The 25,100-nt window shown below is 34.5% G+C and overlaps 2 protein-coding genes across 3 annotated transcripts; one reads left to right on the forward strand and one right to left on the reverse strand.

Moving 5' to 3' along the window:
• Nucleotides 1-2,250: 2,250 nt before the first annotated feature.
• On the reverse strand, nt 2,251-12,162 carry LOC114712887 (uncharacterized). The gene is made up of 6 exons (XM_028897447.1): nt 12,022-12,162; nt 11,204-11,303; nt 3,125-3,245; nt 2,874-2,995; nt 2,354-2,478; nt 2,251-2,273 (listed from the first exon to the last, which is right to left on the reverse strand). Exons 1-6 carry the CDS (start codon nt 12,149-12,151, stop codon nt 2,251-2,253), a joined length of 621 nt encoding a protein of 206 aa, XP_028753280.1. The 5' UTR covers nt 12,152-12,162.
• A 4,579-nt stretch (nt 12,163-16,741) lies between these two features.
• LOC114712900 (importin-4) lies at nt 16,742-24,702 on the forward strand. Of its 2 annotated transcripts, none has more exons than XM_028897458.1 (21): nt 16,742-17,058; nt 17,809-17,941; nt 18,738-18,874; nt 18,972-19,017; nt 19,193-19,405; nt 19,493-19,996; nt 20,075-20,209; nt 20,295-20,510; nt 20,593-20,682; nt 20,762-21,006; nt 21,105-21,193; nt 21,604-21,644; nt 21,891-21,921; nt 22,018-22,140; nt 22,279-22,496; nt 22,613-22,708; nt 22,810-22,945; nt 23,125-23,282; nt 23,451-23,555; nt 23,797-24,135; nt 24,437-24,702. In XM_028897458.1, the coding sequence occupies exons 1-20, from the start codon at nt 16,784-16,786 to the stop codon at nt 23,995-23,997; spliced, it is 3,192 nt and encodes a 1,063-aa protein (XP_028753291.1). In that variant the 5' UTR covers nt 16,742-16,783; the 3' UTR covers nt 23,998-24,135; nt 24,437-24,702. The 2 variants fall into 2 exon arrangements, with proteins under 2 accessions (XP_028753291.1, XP_028753292.1); XM_028897459.1 differs by having other exon boundaries at nt 22,810-22,922; nt 23,147-23,282.
• Nucleotides 24,703-25,100: the final 398 nt, after the last annotated feature.

Raw genomic sequence — 25,100 nt, forward strand, 5'->3', positions numbered from 1 at the left:
AGCCTCTATCTGTCTGTGTACATATATATATATATATATATATATGCTTCTTCTAGCTAGCTAGATGAAACCCTAGTGTATTTGGTATGTTATTGTAAAGCTGAGACCATGAGCTAGCTCACTTTGCTTGATCAGTAGTAGTCTGCAAAATTCTGTCATCTTTTAAAGTAAGAAATTTAAATTATCTTCGTGCTGTCAAATCTAATTAAATTCTTCTACTATTTCTTGATCTTATGGGTTAACAGGGATGTTTGATGTGTAAGAACTATATCACACATGTTAACTTTTCTCATTCGTAACTTGTTGTGGCAGTTTTCAGACGGCAAATTAATTAATGGCGAAAACATGTATTACTTCTAGTAAAACTAAGCCGGGTTTGGATAATTTGTATTCAGTATAACTTAATTAAATTTAGGAAGAAATAAAGAAAGTATATGTAGGTACATGAATAAAAAGATAAAACTGAGAAGAATCTGCATTATACGTGCACATCGAGCTTAAGAAGATTTTTAAGAAATAATCACTCTTCACAATGTGTTTTTTTCCCAATTTAAAGCTAATAAATACGCTAATTAACTAACTCGCGGTGCACGCACACTTGAGTTAATTTTTGTGTGGATTTTGCCATATATACCCTTTGTATCCTAAAAAGAAAAAAGAAAAGAAAAGAAAAGAATAATCGTTGCTGAACAACATAGAATCTACGGAAAACATTCAAAAAGCACTATATTCAAGTGCTACAGGGGATTATCAGACAAGAAAAACGACCTTTTAGGTTTAACATGAAGGACCTCCCAACACTGGGTGCGTAGTATAACCTCACACACGCTTTTCTTATAAAGTACTGCAAAATCCAATACGGATTTAAACTATACAACGGACATGATTAATTATTAATTAATTAATTGGATCCGTCATTAAGTCTACTAGAAATAACTATGCCATTAACTACATTATTAATCTCTCACTTTTTATCTGACTCTTGGTCTTTTATTTTGCCAAACAATGTCATTAAATGAATAATGTTTGTTTCGTGGAACGTAACATTATTATATACCCCTCTGGTCCTATTTATAGGGTAGAAAGAAGACATTTTTTGATTCTATTTATAAGGCACTAAGAGAAATTTTTTGCATAAATGTATAATTTTATCCTTCATTTATTATTATGTTGACTTTGTTTGCATGAAATATAATACTGTATATATTAACCAGGGATAAAGTTGGAAAGATGTTCAATTTTAAATAAGAGCTAATAAAGTTTAAGATTTTCTTTAGTTTGTATCAAAACATGCTGGAAACGACTTATAAATAGGACCAGAGAAATACTATTTTTGGTCCTTCACATAAAAGCCAATTGATTAATTTTGAGAGATTAAGAAACTTAAATACATTATTTTAAAGTATTACATTTATCATTTTTTTCTACACTAATTGATGTGGCTTATAAACTGATACATAATCTAATAACACACATAAATATTTTAGAGAGATTATATAATATATGTTATAATTAAATAATTTTTTAATTTATTTAAATTAGTCAATTGGGTCTTATATTAAAGACCGAGATAATATATTGATGAAGCAGCTTGAGGAAAAATGGTATGATTAGTGGATGTCTGGAAGCAGGAATCAAGGAAGGCAGGAATTTGAGTTGGTTGATCATGAAGAGGTCGATCCTTCCAAGGTTGAAGAAAGTTGGGTTGAAATAGCTCCCCAAGCGAACCCAAGTTTTTTGTCAACGAATAACAAGTGAGGCTTTGTGCATATTGTAAAGCTGAGACTGGTCCCACCTTCTTTAAGGGGATTTTTTGATTCTAAATATAACATCTAGTTTGTAGTGCCATTTGTATTATAAACTAGATCTTATATTTAAGAGCGAAGGTAGTAAATAATTAACTCTTAGTGCAGACACTTGTATTAATTTCTGTGCAAAAACTTTAGCAGAGTAAGCTCCAAACACGCACACACAACACACATCACAAAACACAATATAAAAGGGTCCTTATAAGGATAACTGCCATAAAAATTAACAACTGGACAGATCAGAAACTAACTACAAGAGAAGTTATTCTACATCCACGTTAACATCAAGTGTTGCTACTGTGCTGTGATGCTACAGTAAAGGCCTTTCACTGTTCAGGAAATTATGCACCTCTGTTCTAGCTCTGGCCATAGGAGTTTCCTTCATTTACCTTTCCCCAAGGGAGTCAATTTGAAAGTCATTCTGCCAGTAGCCTCTCCCACCCTAGCTAGCTAGAAGATAAAATCCTGTAAAGGCATCAAATGATTCAAAGCATGATTGATTCTTCCAATAAAATGGAAAAGATGTGTATGAGTGTAAAGTGAACCTGCGGCCCAGCAGAGCCAGTATGTTGAATGTGTGTACTTTAGAGGCACCAAAATACCAATGAGAGCAATGGCAATACATGGCACAAATTGGACCAGACCATAAAGACGAAGGTCCTGATATAACCTGCATTAAGAAAAGAGGTGGAGGACAATAAAAAGAAATTATTTGCAAGTGGTAAATCTCAAAATCATGCATGGTCAAGCACTTGAAAATGCAATGTTTGACCTTAAATGGAAATCGTTTAAAGGACTAGTTGCAACATTAAAATTACTAGTTTACTAACTTTTGGCATTGTTCAAACGTCAAACCACTCCTCGATTTTATAACTAAATGAATGTTCCGCATAAAAAAAAAAAAAATCTACAGAAACAGCAAATAGTTTTATATGGCAGAACAACAACTAGCTTCACTTATAGAAGGAATTTATCGAATAATGCTACAGTGAATTGCCGACCACTGTTACTGGATTAGCAAAAGAACCAGCGCAGATATAAAAGAAAAGGAAGAAAGAAGCTTGCCTCCAATACACAACGCTGAATATGCCCGCCACATTCAAAGGTATGATTGACATTGTTCCCTTCTTCTCATCAATCCTTTCAATGATGAATATTGCTAGGACTGATACAGCGCCAACAGTCATCTGCAAAGGTAGAAAGCTAAGGGGTAAAAGGTGAAAAATTCAAATAGGAAAAAGGGATAAAGGGAATGGACTTCTATAATGATTAATTCAACAATTTTATTTGAAAAAGAAAAGGGAAAAAAAACTCACCGGCAATCTATCCCACACAAGGCAATCGTCATTTGGCTTGAGATGATAGTATGAAGAACCAAATGCAACAGCAGTCATGCCAATATAGAATGACGTCCAACCCCATCTTTCACCTTGTGAGCTTTTGGCAAGTACGTATTATGATTCACAAGTCGCAACAATAATATGCAAAAGCATATAGTCTATAAAAGAAATTAGCAGTGACAAAGTAACAATTCCTTCAATTTCAAATTTTACAGCAAACAAGGCGGAGTAAAAACGAACACTCTAGCAATTTGATTGCTGTAAGTCCTATTATATAACTCTAATATCAGTGAAGTAACTGATCCACTTCATCTTATATTAACTGGAAGTGGGCCCCTCAGGACAATTGCAAGGAAGAATCAAAATCAAGCCACCACACAAGTTGAATTTGGCAAGTGATTAGGACGTTGAAAGAAGTGTCATGTATGCTATTTTCAAGTTTTTTTTTTTTTTTAAATACACTCAGTTCACATAAAGCAATTTACACAAACATTTAAAAAACACGTCTGCTTCCGCCAAATTCACTTCTTTTTTTTTTTTTTAATTAGCCCACTATAGTTCTGTTGTCAAGTGATAGGATATTAAAAGAAGTGACATGTTCGTTATTTTCAGGTTTGTAAAAACAAAGACAAAAAATTTTCCCCTCAGCCCACGTAATGCACATTATCATCAACAAAACATACACGGACTTCACCAGTTCACATAATATCACATGTGTGAATCAATCCATTTAGCAAACACGAAGGGTAACATATAGATCAGTGATAGTCCAATGAACAATTGCTCCTATGAGGATGATGAATATTTAAAGTTTGGCTCAATCAGAGAAACGCTAACCGAAGAATTGGCGTCTGTCAGCGAAATCATGGTAGCTTTGAGGCTGAGGAATTCTTGGGGTCACCATCATCAGTCCTAGGAATAAGCAAGCAACTCCAACGACCCATCCGTACACAACGTGACTTTCCATATTTCACGAACAGGCGATCTGGAACTAGAGAGAAAGATCGGAAAAGAAGTGAAAGTGACGAGAAGGGCGGTGGTGGCCCCCTGCTTATACCCATCTCAAAGCGGTGCGGCGGCGCGCCTTTGTCCGTTGTCGACCGAACGTAAGCGGGAGGAGAGGAGAGGATGGAGCAATCCCAGGCTCATCAACAATAACAATAGTCGTTTGGCTCTTCACCTAAGTAGCCTCCTTCTTCTACTTCTTCTATGTTAGCATTGTCCTCGAAGGACGCGACAAATCCGGCTCTGGTGATATAACCACTACGCCGAAGAGGTGGCTGACACGGAACAGAGTCACGGTGATGGGATGATAACAACGCAAGAGGAGCATGAGGATGAGATGAGGAGGAGAATGTTGAATATCGAGCCTCTCCGTGATGCTTACGTAGTTTGCTCCGTTGACGTGCTTTCGTCACTAACGCAGTGCTATGCAAATGCTATGTATTCTTTGGAATTTTATTTTTTATTTTTTTATCAACTTTGGATTTTTATTACTTCTCAGGTCCTTAATATTAGACCCATTTAACTAATTTGATTAGATTAAGAAAGTTAGGTAAGTTAGTTAATTATAAGAAATATGACATGTTTTTTTCTAAAACACCATAATTATCTTTCTTAATACCTCATCTCCCTCTTGTACTTGATTATGGTTGAGGAAGTATCTATAGGGGTAATTTAGAAAAAATTGATAAATATGAGAAATGGGTCTTATATTTATGATTAAAACTAACTTAATAATTAGATCATATATTAAAAACCGGAAGAGTATAATGGAATGATCTTGGCACGATTTGACTTAAAAACTAAGTTATGCGATAAGATTAAGAAGAGTATTGTTAAAATCATTTTTAAATAATTAACAGTTTTAGATTCTTTATTTTGATTGATGATCGACGCGGACATTAAAAGAAAAGATTTTTTTTACGTTAATTTATTTTTAAACTTTTGTGGATAACTTTTCGTGAAAAAGATTCTAGCTTTTGAAATTATTTTTCTAATATTTCTTGCCTCAAGTTTTCTTCCTTTGTTTTTGCTCTTACATTTGAGGAAAAAATTCCTGAAAGGTTATGAATGTCCACATGTAAAACCATTGGTATGGTTCCCTGTAATCCATACACCAAAAACTATACAGGACGGCCAAAAAATAAAGAAAGAAAGAAAACAAAGAACCATATCCTGTCCTGTCCTTGTCTCGAACAACCCTCTTAAAAACAGACTTTTGCTACTTACATCAGTTTGGGAGAAATTTTTGAGTAATAGATTAAAGTGTTTTAAGAGATGTCTCTTCCTTAGATTAATTAAAGACGCTCGTTTTAGGATTTGGAAATGATCATCTTTTAAATCTTCTTGCATCTTGTAGACCGGACTGGTCATCATCGATGGTTGGTTGAGACTTTTGTCTCGTTTAAGGATCTATGTTTTACTCTTCATTCCATTCAAAAGCAACTCATTAGAAAACCTGAGGTGCCATTTATTGCTTCTATTCCACAGCAAATCCTGATCTCTTGGTTGTTGTAACCTGAAGCTATGTCATTTCTGTAAACGCATGCTCACTATTTTAAGATACTTGGTTTTATTTGGCATGAAGGCTCAATATCTGTACCCTGAACTGGATGGTTTGGCTTATCTATTTAAGTTCCGTATGTACTAATAGCTACCTAACCTAGTAAGCAATTATTTGTCTTCTGATATCTCTTTTTCTTAATTTTTTTTTTCAATACATTATTGGATATTTGATACTTTTGATTGATCCGAATTTAAACCAAACCAAACCCTTTTTTTTTTTACCAGAAAAACCAAACCCAATTAAAATAAAGTTTTTTGACAAAAATTTTCCACCTACAGAATTCAATATCAAGACTTCAAATTCTCTATTGCTTAACCCTATATTTGGTTTGAGGGAATTAAAAGGGAACGGATGGGAAGGAAAAAAAAATTCAATGATCTTGATTCAAGAAATTGGAGAGGTTAGATTATTAAATTTTGATAAACAGAAGAATGTAAGATAAAAGAGAAAAACTAATTAAAAACTTTTAATCCCAGTTCTTTAATTTTTCAAATCAAGCTCATTAAAATTTTTCTTTTCCTCCCATTCCCACCATTTCCCTCATACCAAACAGAGAGTAAATCAAAGTATATTGTTAATTGTATTGTTTTTTGCTTTATTATATGTCCATTTACAAATAAGCATCTAAAATTTCTTACAATTGTGTATACTAATATAGATGTTTTGGGTATCCCAAGTTCGTAATGCAATAACATATTCTTAGATATCCTTAAACTTCTTAACCTCTGCTAGAACGAAACAATACTCCAAAATGACACCACCGTTTTGACTTGATCGACGCTCATGTTCAATTTTCTCAAAACCAACCAGGCTCCAATTCCATTGGAGAACTTGCAAGTTGTAAATATTTTAATTTCATTTCAAAATTCAACAGCACAAAGCTAGAGAACTTCACTTGAATCCTCTCCAGTCCAACAAAATTCATCCATATTTGAGGATGAATCTTCGCTTCCAGGCCTATCGACCTGCATGGATTCCTTAAAAAATAAGGCAAACATTACAAATCACGTTTGTTGACATATGAAGCAAGCCAGTTATATTCTTTTCTTTTTCAGATGAATCTTTACATTAAGTGCAAGTTCTTTTTATCTTTTTTGGAGCCATGTACAAGTATATTCTGCATTATTTGAGTTTAAGTGCCCTTAAGATGCACATCATATAAATATATGGGCTCACTGTGAAGTAGGAAAGTTAAATGCGTTGCAGCCAACTCCATATTTGTATTTGACAATATAAGCTCAATAAGCTATTATGCATCCTATATTACTTTCAAATTTCCACACACATTTCAAAACAAATAAAATGTAGGGCATAAAATTATTTATATCATACCTCTTGTTTCTCTCTAGCGTGTCCATCATCGCCAAATTGCCCTTGGAAATTCGGGCATTCTCTTGCCTTTCCCTTCCCCAGCGCTTTAGGACACAAATAGCACATAAACAATCGTGTGTGTGGCATCTTCTGTAAGTAAATAATTATTGTTAACCAAGGGTATGTATTTAAAAATGTCATCATCAATGCATTCCAGGGGAAGGAAAAAAAAAAGGGAAAAAATGCGGGGAGAAGAAGAAAAATAATTATTAAAAGGTCTCAATAATAAGTGAGCAGCTAAAACTTCTTGTTATTTTTTACTCTGGAAGTTATCATCATGGGACTTTTTTGTGGATATGTTCTATTTATGAGACCTTATTGTGATTCTCCCAAAAATATAGGATACAATACAATATAACTGCAAGGTAACCACAGTGAAAACCTCAAGTTAATCCTAGATTATTCTCAAGTAATTAATTCTTGTTTCATTGTACAGAGGGCGGCATTGATCGAGACGAGGATGTTTCATTTCATGGAGCTATTGACGACTGTTGCAAAGCAATTAGCCTGGACTCTAAGCTACATAGAAGCCTATACTATCGCTTAGATATAGCGTACAGTGAACAAGGAAAATACTTTGATGCCATATGTGATGGTCTCTTAAGAGGTCTATAATATATATTCTTGCTCTTAATTTCACTTGCTTTTAACTATCTACGTATGAGATACACATAATTGGAAACCAGCTATCTTTTCCAAGTTTACTGCATCTCAAGATTAGAAATTAATTAGAAGATCTGTTTCGTTCGACAACCTCAAGTATATACGAGAAATAACTATGCCATTAACTACATTAATCTCTTGCTTTAAATTTGACTCTTGTGGTCTTCTATTTTGTCAAACAATTCAGTTTTGGAGCTCGAACCAGGAAACAAAGCTGCCTTGGCCCAAATCGAGGTGCGTATAATTTACGTTTTCGTATATAGTAATTCATGATTGATTGATATCACCATATATCCCAACACTTCATTGACTTCCAGCTCTTTTGTTTTTCCATAAATTACATAGCGGGCAGAAGGCAGACTGAGAGGTCAAATTTTTTTTACGAACGAAAAGATGATAACTGTAAAACTAAAATAAGCTTAGTTCCTTCAATATAAATTAACAATGTTTGTTTTGTGGACGGTAACATTATTTTATATGTGTGTTGTGTGTGTGCATATATATATTGATGGAGCAGCTTGAAGATCTGAGGAAAACTGGCATGATCAGTCGATGCCCGAGAGCAGGAATCAGGGAAGGCAAAGAGGGCAAAGCAGAAGATGGTGATTCCGAGGAATTTAAGCTGGTTGATCATGAAGAGGTCGATCCTTCCAACGTTGAAGAAACTTGGGTTGACATAGCTACACAAGTCAACCCAAGATTGTTGTCAACGAATAACAAGTGAGCCTTTGTGTGTACATATGGCAACTAGCTAGCTAGCTGAAACCCCTGTCAACCTGTCATGTGTATTTGGTCATTGTAAAGCTGAGACTGAGCTCACTTTCTTTACGGGGATTCTTGGATTCTATTCTCTATTCTTATATTGCACGGGCCTGGACTTGTTTCCAGTAAAATTAAGACGGGTTGGAGAAGAAGATATTATGCATATATCTTGTTAAGATTCTAAGAAACAATCCCTCACCATGTTGGAGGAGGAGGAGGAGGAGGAGTCACTCACCATATGACACTCTATAGCAGAGTAAGCTGCAAAAAAAAAAAAAACACACACACACACACACACCACAAAACACAATATAAAAAGGTCCTTATAACCGCTATAAAAATTATGAACAACTGCATAGATCAGAAACTAACTATAAGAGAGGTTATTGCACATCAAAGATAACATCAAGTGTTGCCACTGTTTTGTGATACTACAGTAAACGCCTTTCACTGTTCAGGAAATTATGCACCTCTGTTATAGCTCTCACCATAGGAGTTTCCTTCACTTGCCTTTCCCCAATGAAGTCCTCCATGTTTATACAGACTTTTGGCTGCATGGAGACCATAGCAACCGCATCAGATCAAGATTATTGTAGTCATTGAAAAATAACAATGCAACAGAAAGATACTATAAATTATCCACTTAATGCTGCTTCCAAGAAAGTTAGCTGAGTTAGTAAACGGGATTGACATCACTCCTTATCAATGTATGCTTGATTTTTCTACAAGAGCACTAAAATCCTAATTGTACATTCTTGAGATTCATTTGTGGTCAGAGCCTATGTACACCCCTGGCTGTAATATTAAAATCAAACTGTAGGAAAAAATCTTGGATACTTCTGTTATGTAGAGGAGATAGGAGCTGTGTGGAAATGCCAAAGACTGTTTCTTAGGGAGTAGCAACGGTTCCCATTTGTCTTTCGATAAGCTGCATACATTTTTCCAAGGCAGCACGAGCGTTGTTCCAAGAGCGGGTAAGGACCATGAACTATTGGGAATTACAGTGGAAGGGCTGAGGATAGCCTGGTTTTAGATGCCACATATATGTAATGTGAAGAAGAAAGGGAATGAGAGGAGAGGAGAGGAGAGGAGAGAGATGGGAAACAGAGAAGGGTTTTGAGAGGAAGCAGAGACAGACAATCGAGAGAAAGTGAACATGCACTTCACTGATTACTAATGACTGATTTGCAAATGATTACGGGCTCTTAACGGCTAACTTCCTTTCTTATTCTTATTTATTTTCCATTTCAACTTCAAAGTATAAGGCTGCTTAATTTGCTGCTCAAGCTTGTGTGACATGAATAAAATGACTTTAAAGCTTGAAAGTTGAACCACGTGATATCTAACAAGTTTTTTACCTTTAATTTTTCCACCACAGCTATTCAGTTTGAGGCAATGTTCTTTCAAGCAAATAAAATCTCTAACGTAGTAGAAGTCCTTTCAGATTTTGCATGCATTAAAATACCTCTTGACGTCAATGTTCCTCTTTGCGAGCATGAGTGTCAAAACGAGAGGAACCATGAAAGCAGACAAATGCTTGATTGTGTGGCCGCTTACAGTATGAAAAGTCAATTTGAAAGTCACTCTGTCAGTAGCCTCCCCCACCCTAGCTAGAAGATAAAATCCTGCAAAGGCATCAAATGATTCAAAGCATGATGGATACTTCAAATAAAATGGAAAAGATGTGTATGAGTGTAAAGTGAACCTGCGGCCCAGAGCCAGTATGTTGAATGTGTGTACTTTGGAGGCACCAAAATGCCAATGAGAGCAATGGCAATACATGGCACAAATTGGACCAGACCATAAAGACGAAGGTCCTGATATAACCTGCATTAAGAAAAGAGTTGGAGGACAATAAAAAGAAATTATTCGCAAGTGGTAAATCTCAAAATCATGCATGGTCAAGCACTTGAAAATGCAATGTTTGACCTTAAATGGAAATCGTTTAAAGGACTAGTTGCAACATTAAAATTACAAGTTTAACTTTTGGCATTGTTCAAACTTCAAACCACTCCTGGATTTTATAACTCAGTGAATGCTTCCCATCTCTTTGACAACTAAATCTACAGAAACAGCAAATAATTTTATATGACAGAACAACGACTAGCTTCACTTATAGAAGGAATTTATCGAACAATGCTACAGTGAATTGCCAACCACTGTTACTGGTTAGCAAAAGAACCAGCGCAAAAATATACGAGAGAAAGAAGAAAGAAGCTTGCCTCCAATACACAACGCTGAATATGCCCGCCATATTCAAAGGTATGATTGACATTGTTCCCTTCTTCTCATCAATCCTTTCAATGATGAATATTGCTAGAACTGATACAGCGCCAACAGTCATCTGCAAAGGTAGACATCTAAGGGGTAAAAGGTGAAAAATTCAAATAGGAAAAAGGGATAAAGGGAATGGACTTCTATAATGATTAATTCAACATTTTTATTTGAAAAAGAAAAGGGAAAAAAAAACTCACCGGTAATCTATCCCACACTAGGCGATCGTCATTTGGCTTGAGATGATAGTATGAAGAACCAAATGCAACAGCAGTCATGCCAACATAGAACGACGTCCAACCCCATCTTTCACCTTGCGAGCTTTTGGCAAGTACGTATTATGATTCACAAGTTGCAACAATAATATGCAAAAGCATATAGTCTATAAAAGAAATTAGCAATGACAAGTAAAATACCTGATCTTAAAATAATTCCCACAATTGCAAAGTCTAAGCCCAATGAGTCCAATAAACAGGAATGGAAAATTTGATATCACATCAGGTGCATTGGGAATGCCTACCAAGCATAACAATTCCTTCAGTTTCAAATTTTACTGCAAACAAAGTGGAATAAAAAAGAATACTCTAGCAATTCGATTGCTGTAAGTCCTGTTATATAACTCCTGAATATTAGTGAAGCAACAGATCCACTTCATCTTATATTAACTAGAAGTGGGCCCCTCACGACAATTGCAAGGAAGATTCAAAATTAAGCCAACACACAACTTGAAGAGGAAGAATACCGTTTGCAAGTTATCAATAGTACAAATTCTTCGGTCAATGATTCTTTTGGTAAGTGATTGGGACGTTGAAAGAAGTAACATGTATGCCGTTTCCAAGTTTTTTCTTTTTTCTTTTTTTAAATACACTCGGTTCACATAAAGTAATTTACATAAACATTTTTAAAAACACGTCTACTTCAGCCAAATTCCCTTCTTTTTTTTTTTAATTAGCCCACTATAGTTCTGTGGTCAAGTGATAGGATATTCAAAGAAGTGACATGTCCGTTATTTTCAAGTTCTGAAAAACAAAGAAAAATCTTCCACTCAGCTCACATAATGGACATTAATATCCACAAAACATACACGGGCTTCACCAGTTCAAACAATGTCACGTATGTGAATCAATCCATCCAGCGAACACAAAGGCTAACATACAGTACTAGCCCAATAAACAATTGCCCCCTATGAGTATGATGAATGTTTAAAGTTTGGCTCGATCAGAGAAGCGCTAACCAAAGAATTGGCGTTTGTCGGCGAAATCATGGTAGTTTTGAGGCTGAGGAATTCTTGGGGTCACCATCATCAGTGCAAGAAATAAGCAAGTAACACCAGCTACCCATCCACAAACGACGCGATTTTCCATCCTTCACGAACAATCGATCTGAACTAGAGGGAAAGATCGGAAAAAGAAGTGAGAGGGACGAGAATGGCGGTGGTGGACGCCGGCTCATACCCATCCCAAAGCGGTGCGGCGGTGCCTTTGTCCGTTGTCGACCGAACGTAAGCGGGCCCATTTGAAAACAACTAACAGGAGAAGTTCGTAAATGCAGAAGTGAAACGGGGGTTGATGAACCCAGTGCTGATTGACAAATGTAACAGAGCGTCCCAAATCGCCTATTCCCGCAATGTTATCTTTCTTCGATCTGAACGCTGTCCCCCCCCCCCCCCCCCCAAAAAAAAAAAGCCGTCAACGAGAAACGGGCGCTGAACTGAATTTTTCCTATCAACTTTTTAACGTAAACAGTGTGTTTGCAAGCTTGGAAAAAAACCAAACCAACTTATTTAAAATAATTTTGTGCTCGGGGGAGGAGTTTTGTCTAGTAAGGCATAAAATATTCTTTAAAATTAATTCTGGAGTTTTTTTCCAAGAGGGTGTTTAGATGAAACCAAACCATAGTTTAGAGAATAGCTTCTGAAGAATAGATTTTGTGAAAAAGTGATAATGAGAAGTGAGAGTGTTTAGATAGTTGTTATCAAAAGCACTTTTTATATATACAAATTACTAAAAAAGGCATAAGTTAATACTCCTCCGGTCCTAATTATAAGACCCAATTGACTTATTTGAGGAGATTAAGAAAGTAAGTTAAGTTGGTTATTTATAATAAATAAGTGTTGTCATTCCTAAAATATTCTTGCTAATTAAGTATATTGGCTAAAACTATCATTATTAGAAGGGTTATCTTGGAAAAAAATGCATAAATATAAGAGACAAAATGGATTTGAGTCTTATAATTAGGACCAAATAAAAAGTCAAATGGGGTCTTATAATAAGGACCGGAGGAGTATGATAATTACATAAAAGAATAGGTTTTGGATTATTTTTTCAAAATTGATATTGTTTGGGTGACATCCCACCTACACTATGGTTTTGCCTCCCAAACCATGGTTTTGAGGGGCACCCAAACATGTCCTAAGTCATTTACTTGACTAAGCATTTAAATTTTTTTTAAAGACAATTACATATATATATACATTACCTCCAGTTCTAATTATAAGAGTTAGTTAACTAATATAAGGAGATTAAAAAAATAAGTTGAATTAGTTATTTGTAATAAATAGGTGTTGTCTTTTCTAAAATGTCTTTGCTAATCAAGTGTATTAGCTAGAACTACCATTATTAGAATGATTACCTTGGAAAAAAAATATAAATATGAGAGATAAAGTAGATTGAGGTCTTATATTTAGAATCAGAATAAAATCAAATAAAGTACTCCTCCGGTCCTTAATATAAGACCCATTTAACTAATTTGATTAGATTAAGGAAGTTAGGTATGTTAGTTAATTATAAGAAAAATGACACATTTTTCCTAAAATACCATAATCATCTTTCTTAATACCTCATCTCCCTCTTTTATTTGATTATGGTTGATGGAGTATCCATAGGGGTAATTTAGAGAAAATTGATAAATATGAGAAATGGGTCTTATATTTAGGACCAAAACTAACTCAAGAATTGGGTTCTATATTAAGGACCGGAGGAGTATTATATTAAGGACCAGAGGTAGTATTTCAATTTTTTTTTTTTGAGCAAAGGTAGTATTTCAAATTGTCACTAACTTTTTTTTAACTACAAAACGTTGACTCAGTTCGTTACGGGTTGTTTGAATGGGGTAGAAAAAATATTTTCGAAATGTGTTTTCACAAAAATTGAGATAAAATTCTCAGATACACACACAGATCTTTATAATTTCCCTTCTCATGGGATTATCATTCAAGGGAAAAATTATTATCAACCTTCACTTTCCTGGAATAACGAGACAGTGCGGTAAACTTTCATGAAATGAAGAGATTGAAGTTTCCTTCTTTTTAATTTCGCTTTTTCTTATCATCCTCTCGAATGTTACTTTCTTGTGTTTTCTTGCAATGAATTTTAATTGCCTTTCCATTTGTAGGCATCGACCTTCCTTATTTTGGTTTCCTTTTGTGCTTGGCCTTTTCGGGATTTGATAATTGCGCATCCTCGATAATGATTTAAGGTTTAAGCCCCGTTTGGTTTGTTTAAGAAAAAAGAAGAAGTAATCTCATGCCAAGGTTTGTCCCGTATGTTTCATGCTTTGTTATTTGATGTAAAGGGCACTAGAAATCTGGAATATGGCTCAATAAGCCCGTTTGAATCAGCTATACAAAGGTAATTTTATCTGGTATTGAATAAATACATGAGATGGGTTTTGTTTTGGTGAAACATAAAGGTACTTATTTTACGCTAGACCATTGACTTTAGAGTGGAAAAATGGTCTAGGCTTATCCTCTGTTGCACGAATGTGAAAGTTTTAGATCCGTTTAAAATAATTTATAAATAACTTTTTAATTATAATTTATTAAATACGAGGTAAGTATATGAGAAAAGTTTTATTTTACTTTAGATGAAATGTCTTTATTAGTATTTTTTGTTGCTATCCCAAATAAGCCTTTAGTGTTTTTCTTCTTTTACATGACAACGTTATTTTTTTTCTTTATACTGTTTTATATTTTTATCACTTTATCATATTTATTTGACCAAATAAATCATTAAAAAGCTATCTCCATTCATTATAAACCATAGTGAAAAAATTGTTTCCATCCCGTTCTATCAATCTACAAAAATAAAAGGCTAGAACTTTATTAATTTTTAGTAGAGGCCATGGTTAGGTTGCATTTTTCATTTGTTTTGATTGAATTTTGTTTACTTCAGAGAACCAGCTTTAGCTATTGTATTAGTTTTTGGAGAGTAAATTTTTCTTTTCTAACAATAAGACAGTATGAAAGTAGTTTTGTTCGAGATATTATAGGGCATTAAATATAGATATTTCTTTTAGCAGAATTTTAAATATTGATTCACCACTTTTGGCGGGATTAACTTTTTTTTGCTAAACTCTTAATGAATTTTTTTATCTTATCAAAGGGGTAAATACCCAAACCTCTTCTTAAATTCCATCGCACTAAATCTGAGATTTTTTTTCCTCTTTCTTTTTTGTGGCCAACTTTCTTTCTTCACTTTCATTTAGATTTAATTTATTTTTAATTATATTTTAAATTAAATTATGAACTAGTGCCCTAGAATTTCTTTTGTCAATGGAATTTATAATTTATCTCCTCTAAATAATATTATTTCATATAAGTTTTATACTATAATATATAAAATATATAGAATATAGAAGATTGTTTTTCGCCAAATATAGCCTAGAATTTAATCAGCCTGTTTGATAAGGCGTTTTGAGGAGAGAAAAGTAGCTTATAGGTATGATAAGTAAGTTTACAAATTTAGAAGTTATTTGCCGTAGTTTTGGCTAATTTGACTTAGGGATCAAAAGTTGCTTTTTTAAATACGATTGTAAAAGTATTTAAAACTTTCTTAGGATTTATACAAAGATAGCTTTTTGGAATTAAAGATATTTTTACCTTCATATTTAAGTTGTTCTTATACTTTTCTCTATATATTTTTTATGCTTCCTAATTAGTTTTTAGTTATTTATCAAAATAATTTTTAATAGTGTTTATAGTATTTTAATTTTTAATATTATTATTTATTTTTTACTTATATAAATTATGTAGAGTATATTATCTAATTAATTATGTAATATTATTTGGTTCAAAATTACTCATATTAGTATGATTTCAAATCTAAATATATTTTATTCATTAAATATAACTTTTTTATTATTTAATAAAAGTTATATCCATTTTGGTTATTCTGACAAATTAAACTCACTTACTCAATTATAATCTAAATAACTCTTTTACTTTACAAACTAACTTTTATAAAAGTCAATTTAAGCACAAATCATATTATCCATTCTAATTTTTATCCAATCTTATTTTTCTAAAAGTCAGATTAAAAATAAGTTACTTTTTTTAAAACGCATAATATCACTTTATCTCATTATTAATAGTGTAAAAAAATTTTAGTTTTATTTTATGATAATTTCAATTTCATTGATATTATTCCTTTTTCACTTTTAGTTAATATATACGGGGCTGTTTAGAATAACTTATAAGTACTACATCTAATTTGTAATATAAGAACTTGTTTGACTTTTATTTTAATTCTAAATATATGACCTAAATTTATTTTGTCTCTTATATTTATTTTTTTTCCAAAATAGTCCTTATAATAATAGTAGTTTTAATCAATATACTTTATTAGTAAGAATAATTTAGAAAAACAATATCTATTTATTATAAATAACTATCTTAACTAATTTTTTAACTCTACTCAAATTAATCAATTAATTTTGTATTAAAAACTGAAAGTAACAGTTTTTTTTTATTTAATAATTATCTCAACTTACATTTACATAAAATGTATATATGAGTGATTTTTAAACATATACCAAACGGGTTCAAAGGTGATCCAAATTGCTTAGCAGCACCTCTTCACTTTTATTTTTTATTATTTTTTTGGGTGACAAATACAGCGGCTCCCTTAAGTACAAAGCAAAACCCAAAGCAAAACCCTCTTTTTAATACTGTCCTCCGCCTTGAGCCTCCATAGTCAATAGCTCAGAGAAATTCATTCATGGCGCAGTCTCTGGAGCTATTGCTTATACAATTCTTGATGCCTGACAATGATGCTCGGCGTCAAGCTGAGGACCAAATCAAGCGGCTTGCTAAAGACCCTCAAGTGGTGCCGGCTTTGGTACAGCATCTGCGCACTGCCAAGACCCCCAACGTCCGCCAACTAGCCGCCGTGCTGCTTCGCAAGAAGATCACAGGTCATTGGGCCAAGCTCTCTCCCCAGCTCAAACAGCTGGTTAAGCAGTCCCTCATTGAGAGCATTACAATGGAGCACAGGTATTCATCGGCCAGATTACCACTTCCAGTTCCTTGTTTGATTGGAATTTTAATGATACTGTAATGTATGGGTACTCGGTTAATTGAATTGTGTTCGTTTCTACAAATTGCCGATGGAACGTATGCTCTTTGTATGAAATTTGACTTCAACTTTTTGAACACCCATTTTGTAAAAAGGAGAGCTTTCTGCTGAAAGTAACAAGTTTGGCTTAAACAAGCCAGTTTCAGTTAGTTTCAGACTATCTATTAAGTTGATGGAAGTTTGCAGTCTGGTCAGTCAACAGTAAACAGTCAATAAAATTATGATAATCAATATCTTTTTCTTGAGCAAGTCATGTGGTTTGAATTTTTATTGAAGTCAATGAAGACGGTGATGGAGCTGAGGCTCTTCCCCGGACAATGCCTGAGGAGAGGTTCCTGGAATTTTTATATGGGATAGGTTCAAAAGTTAATCCGTTATCCCATTGCCACGTGTGTGTATTTATTTGTGATAATAAAACTAGGATTAGTTCACAATTCTTTTTTATCTTGACCGTATCTTCTTAACATTGTTATAATGTAATGTGTTGAAATATGATGAGCTATCAATCATTTCTTGTGATTCATTACAATATCATATTTTAACTTTTCTTATTTTTATAAGTATAGTGCTCTTGGTGTTGTCTGCGTTTCATATGTTCTGGTACTTCTGGATGTGATCCCTGGTTACGACCAGGTAATCTTATTATGATCTCATATTTTAATATGCAGTCCTCCTGTAAGGAAAGCAAGTGCCAATGTAGTGAGTATTGTAGCGAAGTATGCTGTTCCAGCTGGTGAGTGGCCTGATTTATTGCCCTTTCTGTTCCAGTGTAGTCAGAGTGCACAGGAAGACCATAGAGAAGTAAGTTCATGACACTGGAAAGTCATATGGTTTTGCTTTTTCTCATGTGATCATGATATTTTCTCGCTGTTGGTTGTTACCACCCTCTATTTCTGCTTCAAGTCCTGATACAACGTTTTCCTCAGACAGTTTTTCCTATGCCATATAAACATCTTTAATGTCTGAATATGTAGTAGGATGGCGACTGCGGGCTAACATATTGTCATGCTAACCTCATTGAATGGATATATCTTTTTATTCACCTAGTCAAGATTGTTTGTGATCTGGTATTATAGACTCAAAATCATAACCATTAGAAACTTTTAATGAAATGCAAACGCCAGTAGGACCTTAGAAAAGGTATTTTACATGGTACAGGTATATGAGAAGTCTACAAGTCTCCCCCTTCAGCATGCTGAGTTTATGTGATGTAAAATTAAGGCTAAACCCATGTTACATTTCTTTGATATTCCTAACTATACTTGTTAGCTCATTATCCGTGCTTGCAATGATCATAAGTTCATATGGTAAGTCTGGTGAACTTAATTGAAAGAACTCTACTAAAGCATGTTTCTTATATGCACATGGTTCCTCACAAGCTAACAGATTCCCATTAGATTCTATCTCTATGCACATGAGTCCATTGCCATTGGATCACATACTCAAGTACCGATTATAAAGTCAAGAAAAAGGGTTACGGTCTCTATTTCATTTCCCCCTTTTTTTCTTTAAAAAGAAGTCCTCTAACTGTTAGTTAGTAGCCTAAAATGTTTGTTGAACTAATATCTAACAAAATGTTATGCTTTTGGAATATAAGGTGGCATTGATTCTCTTCAGTTCTTTAACTGAAACAATTGGGAACACGTTTCGGCCACACTTTGCAGATCTGCAAGCACTTTTACTCAAGTGCTTGCAAGATGAGACTAGCAACCGTGTTCGAGTTGCTGCACTCAAGTAAGTTAATATTCATGTTTGGTGATTCCATGGTTGCACAAAACAGTTACAGTAATTTTCCATTGTTGCTTACCAAGATCTGTGCTTGCTTTGTTAGGGCGGTGGGATCTTTTCTAGAATTTACCCATGATGGGGATGAAGTGGTGAGCATGTGCTGTTAAAATTAAGCATAAAAAAGATTTTTTTTTTAAAAAGTAATTGGTATTTATATTGCTATAATTGTTACCTGCTAACAGTTGATAAACTCTGTATTTTATCATCTGCAGCTTGATATTTTGTATTTCTCATTTTTGCTGACTTAAGTTTTGTGTTATGCAGGTTAAGTTTCGTGAGTTTATACCCAGCATCCTGAATGTATCACGGCAGTGCCTGGCCTCCGGAGAAGAAGATGTTGCTATAATTGCGTTTGAAATTTTTGATGAACTGATAGAATCTCCTGCACCTCTTCTTGGAGAATCAGTCAAATCCATAGTGCAGTTCTCCCTTGAGGTTTGCTCAAGTCAGAATTTGGAATCTAACACTCGTCATCAGGTGGGACAGGATTATAAATCATGTTGTTATGTCTTTTGCACTCTTGCCATTTAATCATTATCCTCACTCGTTTGTTCTATGTAACAGGCCATCCAGATTATTTCTTGGCTGGCAAAATACAAGTCTAATACTTTGAAAAAACATAAGCTTGTCATCCCTATTCTACAAGTTTTATGCCCTTTGCTTGCTGAATCAACAAATGAGAATCTAGATGATGACCTCGCGCCAGATCGAGCTGCTGCTGAAGTTATTGATACTATGGCTTTGAACCTCTCGAAGCATGTTTTTCCACCAGTTTTTGAATTTGCTTCTGTAAGTTGTCAAAATGCAAACCCAAAGTTTCGGGAAGCTTCTGTCACTGCTTTAGGTGTTATTTCAGAAGGTTGTTTGGAGCATATGAAAAATAAGCTCGAACCTGTTCTACATATTGTCCTGGGAGCTCTGAGGGATCCTGAACAGATGGTGAGAGGGGCAGCTTCATTTGCTTTGGGTCAGTTTGCTGAGCACCTGCAGCCTGAAATTGTATCCCATTATGAAAGTGTTCTTCCTTGCATCTTGGATGCCCTTGAGGATGCATCTGATGAAGTAAAGGTACTCATTGGAAACAATAATGATTCATTCTTAGATCATCTGCATGTTGTCTGAGTATCGTATTTCCATTTCAACCAGGAGAAATCATATTATGCTTTGGCTGCATTTTGTGAGAACATGGGTGAGGAAATCCTTCCTTTTCTAGATCCTTTGATGGGAAGACTGTTGGCAGCTCTCCAAAATAGTTCACGAAATTTGCAGGAGACATGCATGGTATGGCATCGTTTTGGTAAAGAATCAGCTGTTGGTTTATTGTTTTTTGTATTAGTCTGATTTTTCTGCTGGATTCCATTTGCAGTCTGCAATTGGTTCTATTGCATCTGCTGCTGAGCAAGCATTCATTCCTTATGCTGAAAGGGTTTTAGAGTTGATGAAAAACTTCATGGTTTTAACTAATGATGAAGATCTCCGAGCACGTGCAAGAGCTACTGAACTAGTTGGAATTGTTGCAATGTCTGTAGGGAAAATGAGAATGGAACCAATATTACCCCCTTATATAGAAGCTGCAATATCTGTAATTGCCTTCAATACTCAACCTTTTATTGTCCGCATTTTCCATGCCCTTAGATTTATTGATATGTTTCTATTCCATGCAGGGTTTTGGACTTGAGTTCAGTGAACTTAGGGAATACACCCACGGGTTTTTCAGTAATGTTGCAGAGATTTTGGATGACAGTTTTGCACAGGTATGCATATATTAACTCTTTTACATATTTCTTATCTCTGACCTTAATCTTATGACCAATATTTGCAATGGATACACAGTATCTTCCTCACGTTGTGCCTCTTGCATTCTCTTCATGCAATTTGGATGATGGCTCAGCAGTGGACATTGATGATTCTGATGATGAGAATGCCAATGGATTTGGAGGAGTTTCATCTGATGATGAAGCTCATGATGAGCCGAGAGTTCGAAATATAAGTATTAGAACTGGTGTTTTGGATGAAAAGGCAGCCGCAACTCAAGCCCTTGGCCTATTTGCACAGCATTCAAAGAGTGCTTATGCTCCGTATCCTTTATATATCTTATCTATCTTTTTATAGCTACATATTTCACCACACGATCAATGTTAAATCAGATGATCATGAATTCTTTAATTAACTTAAGTTACTTGGAGGAGACACTAAGAATCTTGGAGAAGCACTGTGGTTATTTTCATGAAGATGTTAGACTTCAGGCAGTCATTGCTTTAAAACGTAAGTGGATACGTTTTCTGAAGCTGTTTTGTTTCAAATAGCATGTAGGCATTCTACCCATATTCTATTTTCTCTCGGTGGTGTTTTTCATGCTGGGCACAATCCTGGTACTTACATTAAGTAATAATTTCTTGTTGATTTTATTCAAAATGCATTTCACCATGGGCAATACTTCCTTAATGATAAGGAATCTCATTCCCTCCACTCCCAAATGGAATGCGGAAGTAAAAATATATTCCAGTGGAAGCACACTGCCCTTTCTAGTTTGAACATGAAAAACTTGCATGTTGCTTTCATGCCAGTTTGTAGATAACTTGATGGTTTCTTTGTTACTTTGGTTCTAAAATTTTTCACTTTTTTATTATTTATGAAAAACATGAAATGTTGATGCAAATTTAATTTTAATGCAGATATTTTGACTGCTGCACATGCAATCTTCCAAAATCAAACTGTAAGTTGCTTAGTCTCTTTGTTTCGTGTCCCTTTCTTTTATCCCCTCCACATTTGTAATTTAAGGATTGTAACACTATTTGAGTCATCATTTTGATTTTACAATCAATATTTTTGTTTGTCAATGTGTGTAATTACTGAACAATGTACAAAAATATGATTATTCTCATCATGCTTCAATGTTTCTTCTGTTATAAGAAACTTGCTTTCAGTTTTGGAGTGATAAACACCTATGTTTGTTTTTCAGGAAGGAGCAGTAAAAGCAAAAGAAATTTTCGGTAAAAGCCTGAATTGGAGTATTTGTAATTTTTTGTCTTTTCATTTATCATGGTTTCTTTTATTGTTTTAATTATTTAACTATTTTAAATCTACAGATAAAGTGATGAAAATTTACATCAAGGCTATGGTTGAAGATGATGATAAAGAAGTGGTTGCTCAAGCTTGCACAAGCATAGCTGACATCATTAGAGATTATGGTTATTCAGCTCTCGAACCTTGTAAGCACTCATTTAACTGGCTATTTCCGATCCGACTTTTTTTTTTTTTCCTGGGAAAAAAGGAACTATCTTCTGAATCCATACGTTGATACTAAGTTTTTTGCTTTTGTATGTGTTTTTCACTTTTGCTTATTTTAGACTTGCCCCAGCTTGTTGAGGCAACTTCATTGTTGCTTCGGGAGGAATGTGCTTGTCAGCTTGTAGAATCAGACAGTGAAATTGATGATGATGATAGCGAGCATGATGAAGTGCTTATGGATGCAGTTTCTGATCTTTTGCCTGCATTTGCAAAGACCATGGGTTCTCAATTTGCTCCCATCTTTGCTCAGCTCTTTGACCCTTTAATGAAATTTGCTGTGAGTTAAAGATCTAGAAAATTTCAATATCTCTCTCTCTCTCTCTCCCCCCCTCACACACGCACTCTTAAAAATTAGGTATCAACTATAAACCTTGTACTCACTGTAAATTGCAGAAAGCTTCCCGTCCGCCTCAAGATAGAACCATGGTAGTTGCTTGCCTAGCTGAAGTGGCTCAAAACATGGGTTCTCCTATTGCAGGATATGTGGATGTAATTTTTTTTTCCTTTTTCTTTTATTATATCATCTTTAATGCTAGTGTTTGTATAGGGACATTTAATTGATTTGCAAAATTTTATATCCTTCCATGCAGCGAGTGATGCCCTTGGTACTTAAAGAACTAGCATCATCTGAGGCCACAAACAGAAGAAATGCCGCCTTCTGTGTAGGAGAGTTATGCAAAAATGGTGGTGATTTAACTGTGAAGTATCCTTGTTGCTGTCTATCGGGTTGAAGTAGGCTTTACTTTTTCCCGTTACCTATTGTGCTGGGCTCTAGGCTAGATTAGTTTTACCAAAGCACAATTTATACGATTAACTGTGTTTGACTAATATTAGTAAAGTGCTGTTGAGTGTTGACCGCTTTTGGTTCGAATCTTTTGATAAATCGTTCGTTCATCTTGGTCTAGCATTTCCTTTATCCAAGACTAGATACTATGACAATATACTGCGTGGCCTTCATCCCTTGTTTGGTGAATCTGAGCCTGATGATGCAGTGAGGGATAATGCAGCTGGTGCTGTGGCAAGGATGATAATGGTTCACCCTGAATCTATTCCATTAAATCAGGTAACTTCTAACTTGCTTCAGGCGCCTCCGACCGACCCCTTATATAAAAAAGCTAGCTTTTCTTGCCTTTTTCTCTTTTGCTTTGGGAATCGCATTCTGCTCAAAGCACTTGATGGCCAAATCTTTCAATCAGTTTTTATTAAAATGTCTATTGAAAACATTTGACAGGTTCTTCCTGTTTTCTTGAGAGTACTTCCTTTAAAGGAAGACCATGAAGAGTCTATGGCTGTTTATAGTTGTGTCTCTACTCTAGTATTATCATCCAATCCTCAGGTAATTGTTGCCTTAAGGATCTTTTCTAATGTTTTCCCTGCTTTATTGTTTTCTCAGAAGTTATGCAATGTGGTACACAGGAAAGTGTTTTCTATAAAGGAAATGGGAAATACACCTATCCCATTTTCTTTCTAGATGCATCTCTCATTTCTTTTCTAGAAAACGCTTTTCCATGTACAAACATTGCCCTAGCATTTTCCTACATCTTATCTAACTCTATTCTATCCTAAATGTAATTCAGATCCTCTCTCTAGTACCTGAGTTGGTTAACCTTTTTGCTCAAGTAGTGGCTTCACCAGTTGAGACTTCTGAAGTCAAAAATTTAATAGGCAGAGCATTTTCTCATCTGATTTCTCTATATGGGCATCAAATGCAACCCCTTCTAAGCAATCTCCCACCTGCACATGCGAATGCGTTATCAGATTTCTTCCCAAGGAGTTGACATGGCGAGACAAAAAGTTTTTTTTCCCCTTTCATTTATTCACTACGTGTTATGTTTTTAAGGGAATGGTTTGTTTTTATACATATACTTTATACTGAAGCTGTTCAGCCGTCAGATAATATCATTACTTCTACCAAGGTATGAATATGATTCTTCTGTTGGCAATTTTACTTTCTTATTGTCATGAAGTAACAGTATATGCAAGTGCCTATAAAACACAATAAGCAGATTTTATATCATAATGTGGTTTTTGCAAATTCACAATTAGACTATTGGGTGTTTCATAAATCAATGTTTTAAACTATTTTAGTATACTTTTCCTCAAAATTCAATACAGTAGGTAGTTTTCTACCTTTCTGGTGCCTTTTGAGGGTATTTTCCTTTTAATCAAATATAGCAATCAGCTGACTGATGATGGTTATTGTTGCTTGTCCTGCAGGTTATCGTCGTGCCTTCTACAACCTTCTCGATTTTTATGTAGAGAAGCCTTTTTTTTGCCCTTTTGGTTTAAATTTTCCTTGTTATATTGTCTATTTTTCTAGTTAATATTTATTAATGATTTTCATGATTAATATTTTGTTTTTCATGTTGCGTTCATTTTTACTGGTTTGTGGTGGGACAAGAGGGGTGTCATCGAGGTTTTTGTATCATTGATCTAAACGTTAGTAGTAATATAATGCCCAGTTTGGTGTCTAGTATTTTTCACTTTTTTCTTTTTTTTATTTTCTCCAGTTTTTTGGATGTAATTCAGAACATCATCTCAACATATGTTTTTTGGAATTTGAGTTTGTGTCCTTATCCTTAGAGGATGAGACTACTTATTATCCTAATCAACTGTTCATTGGTTTTTTTTTTTCTTCCACTAGATGTACTCATTAATGGATTCAAAGGGATCTTTGCTGTGAAGCTATTCTTGCTAGCATTTAGTATTTCAAATTATTTTTTTTCATAATTGATGTGATGTTATCTTTAAATTTAAAAGAATACTAGAATGCTGTGTCTCTAGTTTAACCATATAGTGTGGGGCTATACCCATTTGAGCTGACCCAAATATCCCTTTCAGTTTTATATATAATCAACGCCTAGTCAAATTGTGGAGGTTA

This window comes from Neltuma alba, unplaced genomic scaffold (assembly GCF_004799145.2).
Source record: "Neltuma alba isolate B1F8T4 unplaced genomic scaffold, ASM479914v2 tig00011398_pilon, whole genome shotgun sequence".
NCBI classification, from domain to species: Eukaryota; Viridiplantae; Streptophyta; class Magnoliopsida; order Fabales; family Fabaceae; genus Neltuma; species Neltuma alba.

Coding starts and splice junctions, on each gene's coding strand:
- LOC114712887 (XM_028897447.1), bottom strand. CDS start 12,151: ATGGAAAATCGCGTCGTTTGTGGATGGGTAGCTGGTGTTACTTGCTTA. Junction 3,246..11,203: donor GGGAATTATTTTAAGATCAG/GTATTTTACTTG, acceptor ACTTGCCAAAAG/CTCACAAGGTGAAAGATGGG. Junction 2,479..2,873: donor TTCAGCGTTGTGTATTGGAG/GCAAGCTTCTTT, acceptor TTCTTAATGCAG/GTTATATCAGGACCTTCGTC.
- LOC114712900 (XM_028897458.1), top strand. CDS start 16,784: ATGGCGCAGTCTCTGGAGCTATTGCTTATACAATTCTTGATGCCTGAC. Junction 17,942..18,737: donor CACAGGAAGACCATAGAGAA/GTAAGTTCATGA, acceptor TTGGAATATAAG/GTGGCATTGATTCTCTTCAG. Junction 18,875..18,971: donor GTTCGAGTTGCTGCACTCAA/GTAAGTTAATAT, acceptor TTGCTTTGTTAG/GGCGGTGGGATCTTTTCTAG.